Source organism: Orcinus orca, chromosome 18 (assembly GCF_937001465.1).
Source record: "Orcinus orca chromosome 18, mOrcOrc1.1, whole genome shotgun sequence".
NCBI lineage: Eukaryota > Metazoa > Chordata > Mammalia > Artiodactyla > Delphinidae > Orcinus > Orcinus orca.
Window position 1 is genome coordinate 54193654 of NC_064576.1, and position 16651 is coordinate 54210304.

The 16651-nt window shown below is 39.9% G+C and overlaps 1 protein-coding gene across 2 annotated transcripts in view; it reads right to left on the reverse strand.

The window, feature by feature from the left end:
* VWA8 (von Willebrand factor A domain containing 8) overlaps positions 1 to 16003 on the reverse strand; it is a 368625-nt gene extending 352622 nt beyond the window's left edge. The window contains exon 1 of one of the 2 annotated variants that reach the window (XM_033436725.2): positions 15729 to 16003. In XM_033436725.2, the coding sequence (XP_033292616.1) occupies positions 15729 to 15891 (163 nt within the window). In that variant the 5' untranslated portion in view covers positions 15892 to 16003. The remainder of the gene's footprint in view (positions 1 to 15728) is intronic. The other variant, XM_004274556.3, reaches the window with a different exon arrangement.
* Positions 16004 to 16651: the final 648 nt, after the last annotated feature.

Here is a 16651-nt window from a genome sequence, read left to right on the forward strand (position 1 = left end):
ATATATACGTAGTATTACCCACTTCTCTCTACATCCTCTACCACCACAATGCTGACCCAAGCCAGGTAGGGGTTTACTACTTAAATTCATTTTCTCATTTAAACAGCATTACCTCTCACTCCCTTACAGATCTCCTGTCTCAACCCTGGCACCCTACAGTTAATTCTCAACAGAGCAGCCACAGTGATCATAAGAAAATAGGAATCAAGTAATGCCAGTCCTCTGCTCAACCCCCATCTTTGCAGTGGCCTAAAAGGCTAGTTCTGATCTGGCACCCCATTTCCCTTCTGAGCTCATCTCCTACTAGTGTCCTCCTCACTTATTCTACTCCAGCCACGTGGGTCTCTTCGCTACTCCTTGAGCATGTCAGACATATACTCATTTCAGGCTTTTGCACTGGATTTTCCTACTAACTGAAATGCTTTTCCTAAATATATCCATTATCCATCAGGAGCCCAGCAAGAAACTGGTAGTCCATTCAAAATGAATAACTGAGGAGAGAATAATAAAGGAACCATTTATGAAGGTATGGGCAGAGTTTGGGAAAACCAGCAAGGACGGTGCAGTACCCTGGGACTAGCAATAACAGAAAGCCATTACCACTACTGACACAAGCCTGAAGGGGCCAGGGGAGAGCAAGGAGAGAGAGTGAGTGTATTTAGAATAACTCCTGAAAGGAGCTGTGACCCTTTGTGGGGGAAGACAGCAAACCTAAGGTGGTGACTGGCAAAGAGGGAGCTGGGGAATAAACATGAAGCAAAAACTGACAGAACTGAAAGGAGGAAGAGAAAAATTCAAAATCATATCTGCATATTTTACTATATCTCTCTCAGTAAGTGATGGAAGAGCAGAAAAAAAAAGAAGGATATAGAAGTAAAAACAATCAGTTCTTGGCCTTTTGGCTAAGACCAAGTATAGAAGTAAAGATCTGAAAACCTTATTAACCACTTAACCTAAATGACCTTTATAGAACACGACACCCAACAATGGTAGAATGCATATTCTTTTTAAATGCACATGAAATATTCATCAAACTAGATCTTTGGCTGCACCATAATGCAAGTCTTAATAAATTTCAAAGGACTAAAATCATACAAAGTATGCTTTCTCATCAAAATGGAATTCAACTAGAACTTAGCACCAAATAGATAACTGGCAAATCTCTAAACATTTGGAAATCAAGAAACAGGCTTCCAAAAAACCCAAAGAAGAAATCACAATGGAAACTGGACTCATTAAGAAACAGGGCAGTGATCAATTAGCCATTTGTAGGCAAAGAGGAAAAAGACATTCATAGGGGTTAGACATTTGCCCTCCCTGCCTCAAATGCTCATGTTCTTGGCCATCTGCGGTTACCATGCTACACTTGACTAGTCATCTAATCCACACCCATAGCCCACATCTGACCTCTGTACAATGAAAGTCTTCTATGTCTACTTTGGCTCAGATCTCTCTCCCGAGTTCAATACCTCTCAGTAGCCTGTTGGACACTATGGTATTCCAGAGGCACCTCAAATTTAACATGAGAAACACGGAACTCTGTATTCTCTGTGTGTGTTGTCCAACCAGCTCTACCTCTTGTATTCTTATCTCAGGAACCGATGCTTTATTCCCTGACCTAGAAGCCCTTCCACATCTCTCACACTTTTCCTTCACACAAGTACTCCTCAGATATCTTCATCTCCCCACTGAATCTACCCTAACTTTCCCTTTTGCACCATCTCCACCTCACTCAAGAATTGATCGCTCCATTCCTGTCCTTCTGCACAGTATCTGGCTCATCCTTCTGTAATAGCATTTCTCCCACTGTACAACTATTGATTATGGCTCCTTTACATTACGAGTCTTTAAATTAGGGTACACAAGGACTTTCCAAGGGGATAGAGCATAACAGTCTGAAGGGGATCCGTTTTCAGATCTTCACTTCCATGTGTTCTTCCCTAACATTGACCTGACTGAGAATGGCCCTACAGGCTCTCCATCCCCACGGGTCTTTTCAGGAGCCCTTCTCTCACTTAGTTTACTACTACAGTGAACGGTGCGTTGCTCCAGGGGACCAAACAAAGGGGCATATTTAATTATGGCTGAGGAGAAGCCTGCTTTCAGAAGTATTCAAATCAACATAAACCTGCCTAGGAATACTCTTTCCGTCTCATATAGCTCTACTAAAAGTGAAGAGTAGCTTTAGAACTGACCAGAGTAGTTTGGCCTGTGTTGGCCTGTGTCAGATACAGTATATTGCAGAGTGAGGAAGTGTGAGTGAGTATTGTCAAATAATCCAAGATGGGAGAGCTCAGAGAGCAAAGCAAAGAAAGCTTCGAAAACTGGCTTTTCACAACCTTAAAGGTAAGCTACTTTTTCAGCTTTTCTCAATTCTTATCTTGAGAACATGCTATTCATAGAAAAAAAAAAAAAGGCACCTCTGAACATCTGAAGCAGTACACATTATTAATGCTGATTCATTTTAATGTAACTGAAATAGGTTTCAGCACTACCAAATTTTTCACAATACACTGGATAAAAAGAACAGAGAAAACTTTTAAATGTTTCCGATCAGATGTGTATCTTTCAAAAAGGTAGACAAAAAGTTATTCTCAAACATCATCATAAAATATTCATTCCAATATAGTCATTCCTCATCTTATAAAATGCTATTTTCTAACTCTTATAATGAAAAGGTTATATACTAGCTTCTGAACCAAATAGTGTTCTGTTCCACTAAATACAAAGATTGATCATGAGGTCTAAAGAAACGGATGAATTTATTAGATTGTTATACATGATTTCTATTTAATTGTTCTCTAAGGCCCATAAACAAAGTTCATTGCACATTTAATAAAAAAAACATGGGCTTCCCTGGTGGCGCAGTGGTTGAGAGTCCGCCTGCCGATGCAGGGGATACGGGTTCGTGCCCCGGTCCGGGAAGATCCCACATGCCGCGGAGCGGCTGGGCCCGTGAGCCATGGCCGCCGAGCTTGCGCGTCCGGAGTCTGTGCTCCGCAAGGGGAGAGGCCACAGCAGTGAGAGGCCCGCGTACCAAAAAAAAAAAAAAAAACATGACTTCTGCCACAGTCCTCTTTACATAAATAATTTTAACCATATTATATTACTTTACTATACATTAAAGAGCAAAACTATATTATCATATATTATGAAATAAACAACTTAAATATGTAACCACGAGATTCCTTTATTCTTGGTTTTACTGCCTTTAGTAATCTAGCCTTCAAAATGTGTCCCATTTATTTTTCAGTGGTTTTTATAACATTTCTTAAAATATACATGAACACATTTATTTGAATTGAAAGGGAAAAATACTTTTTCTGTCAGAAAGTCTAATTTGGCTGATCGGATTGACAGGACAGACTACCTTTGTTAATTATGAAAACTAAGAATTTGACAGAAAGTATTTAAACATGTGATAAAGTAAAAGCGTTTTCTCCAAAAAATATTGTGCTGGCAAAGGTATGTCGAATGAAAGTTTTATTTTAACAACTCTTTCTGAGTACATTAGAATAAAAAAGCAGCCTCTACGTGAGAAAATAACCATAGCCATTTGATAAATTTTCGTGAAGCCTTTTCAGTGCACTTCCCAGATATTCAGGCAGAATGATTCTATTGGCTGGGTCAGTGACTTTACTTGCAAGTCAAGTGGTTTCCAATTCTTTGCCATGAACAAAATGAAAAGGCTATAATCAAGTTGCCAGTTTATAGATCATTAAAAATATCATTTCTGATAATAAATCAACATATTTTTGACTTAGAAAGTCTGCAAAAAATTGAGTGATATTGCTATATCAAAATTCTTTATATTTCAGCAATAAAATTAGGGAATATTCATTACAGTAATTTATAGTCAACTGGAAAAAAGTGCTACTCATGTTATTAATTGGTATGTTTCCACAAAATTTTAGTTTCTAAGAAAATTTGAAACATATTGATTTCTTTTGAACAACTGTGCTCTAATAATTATAATGATAGAAACATTTTAACATTTAGACATTTTTCATTTCAGAAAAATATGATAAAGATAAAACTTTCAAGAATAAGAATATATTAAGATAAAATTATGAGTAAGTGTAATTGCAATACAAATCAAGGAAATAAAGAAATAACATACACTTTCTGACAGTTAAGGATGAGCTTTTTATCTATTTTCAAAAAGAGATGGTAGCTAACAATCACTAGGATATTCTGATTCCATTTGTGAACCAATACTGCCTGCCATATCAGTAAACAAAGGACATTGCAGCCATCGAGCCACCACGTTACAGCCACCCCGAAGGTGAGCCCTGAGGGAGCTCAGGATGGAAACAAAATGCCCTCCCGGACAGTGCACCCTGAGGAGACTTGGGATAAGAAAGCACAGGGTACTGGCCCTAAATATCTAAGTGCATTTCAAAGGAATGATTTCAATGAGCCCAGACTTTGTATCTTCTCATACATAGAAAAGCGCTAAATTCCTTAACTTGAGATATCTGATTTTCTTTAATTAACAGTAATCTTTTGATGTTCCAACTACCTGGTCTTTATTGAAGAAACTCCTATATATCCTGGTTCCCCCCTTGCCTCTTCGATGAAGCAGTCCCGGGTTATCTGAGATCCTGTGTTCCAGGCTTGAAGTCTTCAAACTGTCCACCGAATTAAACATAACTCAACTTCTAGGTTGTACATTTTTTTCAGTTGACAGTTTTGGCAACCAATTACGAAGGGACCCAGAGCACACTTCTCTCCTTTGCCTAAACTCTACAAGGATCCAGAACCTTGATACCAGAAGAGGCCTCTTGTGCCCATCCGCCTCCTCAGAGTCCAGACAAATCTGGGTCTCCCCTGGCTCTAGGATCTCCTGTTAACAGCTGATGATCCTGAGTTTTCATTTGGCGGTATCTAACAGGTACCTGGCTTCCCAACTGAAAGACATTAGGGAGTGACCCCCCTAATCTAAAGCTATTAGGGTAACAGGGAAGAGCCAAATCTGACTATATGTTGAATCTATTGCTTTTACTTTAACCTTTGCTTTCCGCTGCTTTTGTTCACTAAAAGGATGCTGTCTATACGCAATGGACTGCCTCAGGGAACCCTGCCCCTCTGCCGGAATGTTAAACCCAAAGTGCCTTTGTACATCCTGACCCTGTCCACCTGCGGATGGCTGCAAGAAAGAAGAAATTAACACATCCCCTCCCCAAGGCTGGCCATTCCAGGGGACAGCTGCAAATCTTATGGCCTTTTTACATTATTTCCTCGTCTCCTCCCCCTCTCTGTTGTATAAAAGAAACTGGCATCCAAACCCCGATAAGATGGTTTTTCGGAGACATTAGTCTGCCATCTTCTCGGTCTGCCGGCTTTCTGAATAAAGTCGTTATTCCTTGCCTCAACACCTGTCTCCGATTTATTGGCCTGTCATGCAGCGAGCAGAGTGAGCTTGGACTCAGTAACATTAGGGGAGCCTGGCTGAAAAACACTGGGAGACCCCCCTAATTGGAAGACATTAGGGGAACCTGGGATTTGCTCAGTAAAGGAAACCAAGAAGTCTGGGCTGAGAGGTTGGGGAGGAGGCTGACCTGACATCTTTAAAGGGGCATCAGAAAGCCAACCTCCAACTAATACGCCAGCCAGATCACCCTTGCAAGTACCTAAATTATACTAAAAGAGATCTCAACCTTAAATGGCCAAGTTGGGCTAATTTGTGTGTGTGTGTGTGTGTGTGTGTGTGTGTGTGCGTGCGTGTGTGTGTATGCAGTTAAGTTAAAAAGTTTGACAAAATATCTTCTCAGAATTCTGACCTTAAACAAAAGCCTTGTAGAGGGAACTGGCATTTCTCTTCCCGTGTCTTTGAGATGTCCATCAAATTTAAACATGTAATTAAAGCTAATTGAAATAATAACGTAAACATTTCAGTATACAGTAGGAAAGTAGAATGTGTGTTTTTCTGTAAAGAAGATATTAGAAATGGAATTGCATTTTATTAAGGGAAAAGAAAGTAAGCTTATCTTAGAGCTGGTTCTTTCTGGATGGAAAAAAATAAGGGACAAACTAATATGGATACAGAAAGTAATGGAAGGTTTGTGGATGGTCAGGATTGGCTAGGTTTAGATTAAAGTTAATTAAGTAAGTGAATTTTGTTGTTAAAAGTAAGCTGGTGCAAGACTAGATTTAATTTTCTCTCTCCAAATTCTTGATGGTTTATTGCAACCAGATTACAACTAGTTACACTAATCATTGTTTTAATTTGTTCTTTGTTTCTAAACTGTTTATGCTTTGTGTCTTCCTGCTGCACTATGACTGCCAACGTTACCAGCTCTATTACCTACATCCTGTCTATTTTATAAGATTCTTGTCTCTTACATTACCCAATGTGTAACCAGGCCTCCAACAAAATTGATAATGGCTAAACATCTTGAGGAATTAGATCACATTTATAACTCTACATAGAATAATTGTAATAGTGTAATTCTAGGTATGTGAAGAAGCAACAAGAGAAAATATCTCCTGGATCATAACAGACTAGTAAGACAGAGGATCCAGAGAATTTTAAATTATCAACAGGGCCTAATCCAGAAAGTAGCACCTGGAGCTGCACATCAACAAGAATCTTTGCCTGACCTAGGAATGAGAATTCCTAGCAACATGGGAAAAAACTGGTCATGAAACGTCTTCCAAACATTGGTCAAATTTGGGCCAGAGAGACCGTGAACTAAAATACTGGCTGCCACAATTTGTATGGAAACACAAAAGACCCCGAATAGCCAAAGCAATCTTGAGAATGAAAAACGGAGTTGGAGGAATCAGGCTCCCTGACTTCAGACTATACTGCAAAGCTACAGTAATCAAGACAGTATGGTACTGGCACAAAAACAGAAAGATAGATCAATGGAACAGGATAGAAAGCCCAAAGATAAACCCATACACATATGGTCACCTTATCTTTGATAAAGGAGGCAGGAATGTACAGTGGAGAAAGGACAGCCTCTTCAATAAGTGGTGCTGGGAAAACTGAACAGGTACATGTAAAAGTATGAGATTAGATCACTCCCTAACACCATACACAAAAATAAGCTCAAAATGGATTAAAGACCTAAATGTAATGCCAGAAACTATCAAACTCTTAGAGGAAAACATAGGCAGAACACTCTATGACATAAATCACAGCAAGATCCTTTTTGACCCACCTCCTAGAGAAATGGAAATAAAAACAAAAATAAACAAATGGGACCTAATGAAACTTCAAAGCTTTTGCACAGCAAAGGAAACCATAAACAAGACCAAAAGACAACCCTCAGAATGGGAAAAAATATTTGCAAATGAAGCAACTGACAAAGGATTAATTTCCAAAATTAAGTGGTTTCCAATTCTTTGCCATGAACAAAATGAAAAGGCTATAATCAAGTTGCCAGTTTATAGATCATTAAAAATATCATTTCTGATAATAAATCAACATATTTTTGACTTAGAAAGTCTGTGGAAGCAGCTCTCTTGTAAACTGTGGAAGCAGTTTACAAGCAGCTCATGCAGCTCAATAACAAAAAAACAAACAACCCAATCCAAAAATGAGCAGAAGACCTAAATAGACATTTCTCCAAAGAAGATATACAGACTGTCAACAAACACATGAAAGAATGCTCAACATCATTAATCATTAGAGAAATGCAAATCAAAACAACAATGAGATATCATCTCACACCATTCAGAATGGCCATCATCAAAAAATCTAGAAACAATAAATGCTGGAGAGGGTGTGGAGAAAAGGGGACACTCTTGCACTGCTGGTGGGACTGTGAATTGATTCAGCCACTATGGAGAACAGTATGGAGGTTCCTTAAAAATCTACAAATAGAACTACCATATGACCCAGCAATCCCACTACTGGGCATATACCCTGAGAAAACCAAAATTCAAAAAGAGTCACGTACCAACATGTTCATTGTAGCTCTATTTACAATAGCCCAGAGATGGAAACAACCTAAGTGCCCATCATCAGATGAATGGATAAAGAAGAGGTGGTACATATATACAATGGAATATTACTCAGCCATAAAAAGAAACGAAATTGAGCTATTTGTAATGAGGTGGATGGACCTAGAGTCTGTCATACAGAGTGAATAAGTCAGAAAGAGAAAGACAAATACCGTATGCTAACACATATATATATGGAATTTAAGGGAAAAAATGTCATGAAGAACCTAGGGGTAAGACAGGAATAAAGACACAGACCTACAGGAGAACAGACTTGAGGATATGGGGAGGGGGAAGGGTGAGCTGTGACAGGGCGAGAGAGAGGCATGGACTTATATACACTAACAAACGTAAGGTAGATAGCTAGTGGGAAGCAGCTGCATGGCACAGGGATATCGGCTCGGTGCTTTGTGACCGCCTGGAGGGGTGGGATACGGAGGGTGGGAGGGAGGGAGATGCAAGAGGGAAGAGATATGGGAACATATGTATATGTATAACTGATTCACTTTGTTATAAAGCAGAAACTAACACACCATTGTAAAGCAATTACACCCCAATAAAGATGTTAAAAAAAATAAAATAAAATACTGGCTGCCATATTAATAAACAAAGGATGTTGCAGCCATCAAGCCACCACATTACAGTCACCCCTAAGGTGAGCCCTGAGGGAGCTCAGGATGGAAACAAAATGCCACCCCTGACAGTGCACCCTGAGGAGACTTGGGATTAGAAAGCACAGGATACTGGCCCCAAATACCTGAGAGGCATATCAAAGGAATGATTTCAATGAACCCAGACTTTGCACATTCCCATACACAGAAAAGCGCTAAACCAGATAAATCTGGTTTTCTTTAATTAACAGTAATCTTTTGATGTTCCAACTACCTGGTCTTTATTGCAAAATCTCCCACATATCCTGGCTCCCACCCCCACCCTTGCCTCTTTGGAGCAGTCTCTCAAGAGTTATCTGAGATGATGTGTCCTGGGCTTGAAGTCCTCAGAAAGTTCACCAAATAAAACATAACTCTCTCAACTTATAGGTTGTGCATTTTTTTCAGATGACACATTTAAAAGATACATTTTAAAGAGTATTGTAAAAATTTTTGTGTCAAATGTCAATATTTACAACAGAGACAACATGCTCTTCAACTATTCATACTTATTAGGGAAATTTCTAGATATCAACCTAAAAATGTATAAAGGGATATATATTTGCAAAACCCTTTTAGGATATAAGTGAGAAAAATGTTTTAAGACCACTGTTCAGTCCATAAGACTATAGCATTTTGTTGGTCAAGTCTATGTTTTAATCACCTTTGTATTCCCAGTGCCAAAAATAATACCTCAAACCAAGCAGGTATTCAATAGTGAATATATGAATGAATGATTCCAGTTTCTAATTAGATATTGTTTTCTTAATTAAGTATTGTTTTAAGCCCTGGTTCACTTTAATTAGATACTGTTTTCTTAATTAAGTATTGTTTCAACCCCCTGTTTTCTGTATTTTTTGAGAATAGCCCATCTTCCAACATGCTCAGAAATCAAGTTATTTAAAAAAAAAAAAAACTGAACCAAAAATGTAAAATAAAGAGAAAAGAAATCAAGTCATTTATTTGTAAAGGATTCATATAAGTGAAATAGTGTAAGTATTAATCTAAAGGAGAATGGCAATACTTATACAACAGGTAATACAATTCAGGCAAAAGAAACTAACGTATGCCTCTCTTCAAATAAACCAAATAAATACTTTGGTCAAGTGCAATCATTTTTTAAAAAGATTTTAGTTAATAATATAAGATACTCATAATGGAAATTGTTAGAATAACTAAGAATGAGTTAACAAAAAGTACAAATTGTTAGAGTAAGCTGCTTAACATTTAATTACATTTATTATTACAAATAATGCAAAAAAGCAAGCACACATAACTCATAACGGATTAACCTAAATCCGTGTACAGTACACAAACTGTCACATAACTACTACCAATAAATTATGTATTTTATTCAAGCATGGAAAATATGGACTTGAAAATTAAAAACCCTGAAAAGAATCGAAGAGTTTCCAAACGAAATCAAATTTAAGGCCATTTTTAAAGTAACAAGGCTTGACTTTATCACTTGCAATGATCTTAAGTTAAAGGGATTTCCCAAAAGTTTACAGGCAAATAATTTCTATATTCAAGATAAAAATTAATATCTTTTACATAACACTCTTGTACAAACCTGTTCGGACATTACTCACTTGATTTTTTTTTTTTTTTTTTTTTTTGCGGTACGCGGGCCTCTCACTGTTGTGGCCTCTCCCGCTGCGGAGCACAGGCTCCGGACGCGCAGGCTCAGTGGCCATGGCTCACGGGCCCAGCCACTCCGCGGCATGTGGCATCCTCCCAGACCGGGGCACGAACCCGTGTGCCCTGCATCGGCAGGCGGATTCTCAACCACTGCGCCACCAGGGAAGCCCTACTCACTTGATTTTTAGTGGACAGCTGTTTTGTTTTACATGCCCAATATTCTTTCCTCTTTTGACAACAGAATCCCTCTCTCCAGTGAGGAACCCACCCAATTTGGTTTAGGTAGTTTATACCACTCCTCCCAACCTTTACCCCTGCATCCAAGTGCCCAGAAATGAGTACCCTGCACAAGCCCTGCCAGGACATTCCACTCTCTGACCACAGTGGTTGTTTTAGAGATGGGCCTGTGATCCAAGCTTGGCCAATAAGATTTCTCGCCAGGATTTTTCAGAGCTCACAGGAAAAGATGTTCTCTCTTCTTCTCACATTGTGAACTGTAAGGAAGGTCAAAGTCTGGGGCTGTCAGTAAGACTGTCACTGCTACCAGCTGAAGAAAGCCTGCCAGACATTGAAACCAATACTGCAAAAAGTAGATCCAATAAAGGAAGAGTGGAGAGTGGGGGAACCATGGGGAAAGACAGAGAGAGCCCAAGCCCTACAGATGTTCTAATATCCTGCATCTAGTCCAGTCTGAAGCCATTGGACCTTCCACCTATGTGAACCAATCATATGCTTTTCTGTGCACATTTCTGTCACTTAAAACCTAATGACTGCTGACTAACACAACAATTTTTGTAAGGTAAAGGCAGGCAAAGCAAGTGTAGCTATCCCTATTTTACAAAGAAGATACATACTCAGAGAGGAATATATAACATTTTGACCCTGAGGATATTCTGAAAACAAACATTTTAATCAGAATAATACTAGCGTTCATAAATTTTCATCAAAGTTAACTTTTGAGCAAAATTAAGCCAAAAGAACTCCTTGATCAATTTTTATAGAGCACATTTTTATTTTTATTTAAAGAATTATTTTATAGTGAGGATTTATCAATCACTTTTTTTGTCCATATAGAATTTCACCAATTATATCTTCTGCAACTCTGTTTTCCTTTGTGGCCATCAGCATGGACTGAATACCAAAAAGATTTTGCTCTTTCTTCAATGTTTAATCAATAACAAATTTTTTAGTATATAGCTTTGTCAGAGTTTTATTTTATATTGATAGTTTCTAATAAGACTTTAAATTTTTCATATGATTAATAATTTTTATTTAGTTCTTGGCTAACCCAGGAGAAATATGGGTATTTTCCTCAGCTATTTCAAAGCTGTTCTACTGTCAAAATCTTTACCAATCTCAAAAATGCTTTTCTTAGTTACGTATTTCAGGCACATCTGTGGTAGCCCTTCTCCTAAAATGGGAGATGCTTAATGCTTAATGCCTTCTGAACTGTAAACTACAAATTAAGTTAATGAATATACACACTTAGGACATTCGACTCTGAAATGGACTCACAATTCAATGACTTGTAGCTTTGAACTAAACCAACCAAAGAAGTTGGTTTAGTTCAGGGTTTCTCAACAGCCAGCACGACTGACATTTTGGGCCAAATGATTCTTTATTGTTAGGGGCTGTCCTGTGCATTGTAGAATGTTCAGCAGATTCACTGGCCTCCACCCACTACATACCAGTAGCACCCCCTTCCTCCTGGTTAGGACAACCAAAAAATGCCTTCAGACACTGCCAAATGTCCCCTGGGGAACGGGAATTACCCCTGGTTAAGAACCTGTAAGTGTCACCATTGGTTTTTTTTAATACAAAACTTAGACCCAAGAGAAAATCAAATATATCAGCAATTTCCAGGCTAGTCTGCATGTTCCCAATAAGTTGTCCAGCAATTTATTAGGTTACAACTGTTCTGGGATTTTACTGCTAAATTCTTTAATACGCAAAAGTCACAATGTCCTCAGGGTCAAAATAGCCTGCTGCAGGTTCAAAGTAGTTAATAATTTCCCCAAAGTTCAATACCTAGTAAATACAGAGCTAAGACCTGCACACACACAGTACAGTTTTTCCCTTTACACCATATTTCTGAATTGAAGCAGGAGTTCTATATTTCCCTTCCCCAAAGTCATTAGTTCTATTATAACCCGAGGATATAGTTTTAAAGTTACAAAAATACATATGGATGGATGTTTATTGCACTGTTTATATATTTAAAAATAGACAACCTGAATGTCTAAGCATGGGAAACTGGTAAAATAAATTATATGGATAAATGTATGAACTTATGCCTATTTAAAATGACAATATATAACAATATTTATCACTATGTTAGTACGTTAACAATAATGGCTAAGTGAGAATAAACTGTAAAACATATATGATTCCATTTTTTAAAGAAAAAGAAATATGTATTTATATAAATGCATATTATATATATTTTTTACAAAAACTGATAGTAGTAACACACAAAAAAATGACAATCATGAATTTGCATGGAAAGATATTTTAGGGGATTTGTCTATATTTTTCACTACAATGAACATAGATTTGTTGTACAAAAAGTATCAATATTTTTAAATATTTCTATAAACAAACTTATACACAAAAGCCAGAAAGATAAAATAGTGAACCCCTTTAATAATAAGGGTGTAAAAGGATGACACTCAATGTGTCACAGTGGATTTATAGAGTTATGTTTCCAGATTTATCATTTGATCTTAATCTATGGTATATCTGAGCCTGTTTGACATCAGAATCCTACTGAACTAATTTGGCTCCTTCTGTGAAAACACTACAATAATCGTTATGAAAACTCTTTGCAGGGAATTCCCTGGCGGTCCAGTGGTTAGGACTCTGCACTCTCACTGCCAAGGGCCTGGGTTCAATCCCCGGTCGGGGAACTAAGATCCTACAAGCCGCGCAGCCGTCCAAAAAACAAACAAAAAAAACAACTCTGCAGTAGCTAACCTCCTTGTTAACCGCTTTGTTCCTAAAACCAAGAGACAATACAACCAATTGAAGTGTAAAGAGATATAAAGAATTTACAAATTATGGATGTGTAGACTACCTAATAGCAAAAGATAAAAAGCAGTGGGTTTGGGGATTTTTTTTTTTTTAAACAAAATGACCCTCTCTTCCTTCTGCTTCTCAGGCTTTATAAAGCTCCTATCTTGAAAGCCAGCAAGGCAATTCCAGGCTCTCCTGCTCCCTCTCTGTACAAACCGGAAGATAATAAGCCACTGAACCCTTCTTAGGTACAAAGAGTTGACATGCACAAAAAGGAATATAAAGATACATAAGACATACATACAGCCCAGGAGAGATAAGAATAGTATATAATTTGTATCCGTGTTGTTCTTTTTCCAAACTACTAGGAAGCAAGGTCAATTACTTGCAGAGAGGTGAGCTACTAGTCACATGTCTGAGTGCAGCTGAGAGCATCTTTCCAATCTAAACTGTAATTCATTACAGCATAATGCTATTTGTGGTTTACATTTGTCTGTGTGTGACATCTGGTTCAAAATGGGACACTTCAACCTTGATGGCCAATGTTATGTCCCAGGGAAGCCCAGAACTTGCCTCCTGTTTACCTGGCTCACAGCTGTTCTTACTTGAGTCCAGATCTCTGGTGAGTTTTCAGGTACATTTATCCACAGCCCTCATACCTTCAACCTTGAGAATCTTTGCAGCGGCAAGGCAAGTAGGGTTAACATAATTTACTCCATGTGGTGTCATGCTAAGTGACTGAGTCTAAGAAGTTAATATGTTGTTTGTAATGTGTACATGACTCTCACATTTGAAGCAAAGCCTGTACTTTGATTTGCTGGACATACCACAAATTTTGAGGCCGTGTCTAATGTTTTTATAATCAACATGTATTATTCATGTATAAAGAACATCTTTCTTTTTAAAGTTCCCATGAATTAACCCTGCTCCACCAGCCTACCTAGACAATTCTCACAGTTCAAACCTAAAAGGAACTGGTTTCATTTCTTCTAAAGCCAAGGAAACAATAAATCTCACATAGCTGAAAATAACATATACCAAGAATAATAAAGAAGCTAATTTTTATTGAACATTAATATGTGCCAGGGATTGTATAAACTAAATCCTTACAACAACCCTATCAAATATACTTTCCTTATCCTCATTTTACAGTTAAGGAAACTGGGACACAAAATTAAGTAACCTACCCTCAAATCCCCATAACTAGACGGTGCAGAAATGGCCTCCAACTCAGACTGTTCACTCCAAATCACGAGTTATGGATTACGCTACACTTCTACCATTGACCTCTGCCTTCTAGGACAAAGGAGAAACTAACAAATAAAAAACTCAAAGACTAAAAAACAAACACCCTAGAAGCATAATAATTTATAAAGGGGCAAAATCTCAAATCACAACCCTATACAGGAAAAAGAAAAAAAATTTGTTTAATGAATGAATGATGAAATGGATGGGACTTAAACTCCCTCACTTCTGACAAGGAAAATTATTGGGCTGGGGGTGCAAGAAGAACCATGAAACTAGCAATCTCAGGTGAATACCTCCTTTATTCTAAGCAATGACACTGACAAAATCTTGCCTAGAATCACTTAGCCATTCACGTGGAGCAACAATATACAACCCTTCCCTTAACCAGCACAAATGCTCTAACTCCAGCGCGCTCACACACACACACACACACACACACACACACACACACACACACCTAAAACCATCTCAGATAGAGCCAAGAAATACTGAGCTTAGAAATCAGAGCTGGGAATTCCCTGGTGGTCCAGTGGTTAGGACTCTGCGCTTTCACAGCCTAGGGTTAGCTGTGTGATCTTCTGGAAGTCATTTTTCCTTTCTGGGTCTCAATTACCTCCATTATAGAGTCAGGGGTTTTAACTAAATTAAATTGTGGTTTTCAGTTCTAAGAACTTGTGAACCTGTGAGAAATGAAAACTCCAAGTAAAACTTGGAAAAACTCGTGGATACATTTAAAACCTAACGAGGGGTTCTTTGGCGAGAACGTACGCTTCTAAGCCGCCACTGACCCTGGCTGGAACATGGCACAGACTGACTTCCAGGCCCTTGGGACTCAGAGAGCAAGGTCAAGTCCAGCTTTCAACACCCTCTGAGGGCTGCTGCATTAAGCTCTGCGTATGCTATAATCTAAGTCAGAATCCCGGGGGGCGGGGGGGGGGTGAAAGAAGCAGTGCGGGAAGGAGAAAGCACTATTCCAGGTCATCAGAAACCTAAGTCCAGTTCCCACGGGTTACATGAGGCTCAGAGAGTGCATGCGCCTGGCCCCGCGTTACACAGCAGTTAGCGGCGAGGTGGATACTAGAACCTCCATCTCCCATCTCCTAGCTTCCGGCGCAGCGCTCCTCCCCAGTTGAAGCAGCAGGGATTGCGGGGGTGGGGGGGGGGGCGCGGAGGTGCGCAGGAGCCCCGCGCGGAGCCCTGGGCGGCGAGGCGTCCCGGGGTTACCTGTGTCGGCCCCCGCCCCGGCGTGCAGCAGCTTGACCTCCGAGCGCCGCGCGTCGCCGCCCGGCTGGCGCCGCACCACCTGCCCCAGGAGCAGCCTCACGCGCCGCGCAGCTGGGCCTCCGCGGCCGCCCGGGGCCCCGAGGAGCAGGAGCCGGGATTGCATGGGGCCGGGGGCGTCGCCGGGCACGGGGAGGGGGTCCGGTGCGAGCCGCGTCCCGGACGGGCGGTGTGAGACGGCGCGACGAGGGGGACAGGAAGCGGCACCGCGCCGAGTCCGCCGGAAACTCCTTCCCCCAGCGCGGCCGGCTCAGCCGTCTCGGGCCGCCCTGGCCCAGCGGGGCGAAGGGAATCGGCCCCCGCCGCGGGGCAGACAGGGCGGAGCACCTGCAGGCCTGTGGCTCCGGGGCGCGCCTCGCCCTCCTCGCCCTCACCTGCGATGGTCCCCGTGGATTCCCCAGGCAGGCCTCTAGTCGTTCCCCTGTGCTCGGGAGTTGCTTAAGGGTTTAAGGAGCATTCGACTCTCTTTGTCTTAATATATTGCGCTTTCCCTGTACACTGCTTCAAACCCTTTTCAGAACTTGAGTACGTTTTCTGAAGATTGTGGGAACTTTCACCTATCTGGATTCCTTGTACCCACACCTGTGTTTCCAATCAGTACCTGAAAGCCTTACCCTTTTAATTTATTTTTTCTACATGTTTTACTACCACATCTTAATAAATTCTAAACGGGAGTGATACACAGAAGTTGCCAAAATGTCAGAAAGGACCCAAATCAAGCACTTTTTCAGTCGTTCTGCAATGCAAGAGTTATATAATTTATGTCTTTAGTAAGAGAAAAAAGTAGGACCCTGGCTAAGGCTGCCTCCCTGGCATCCATGCCAAAAGGGGAAGTGGTCCTACCACAAAGCTAACTAAGCCTAATA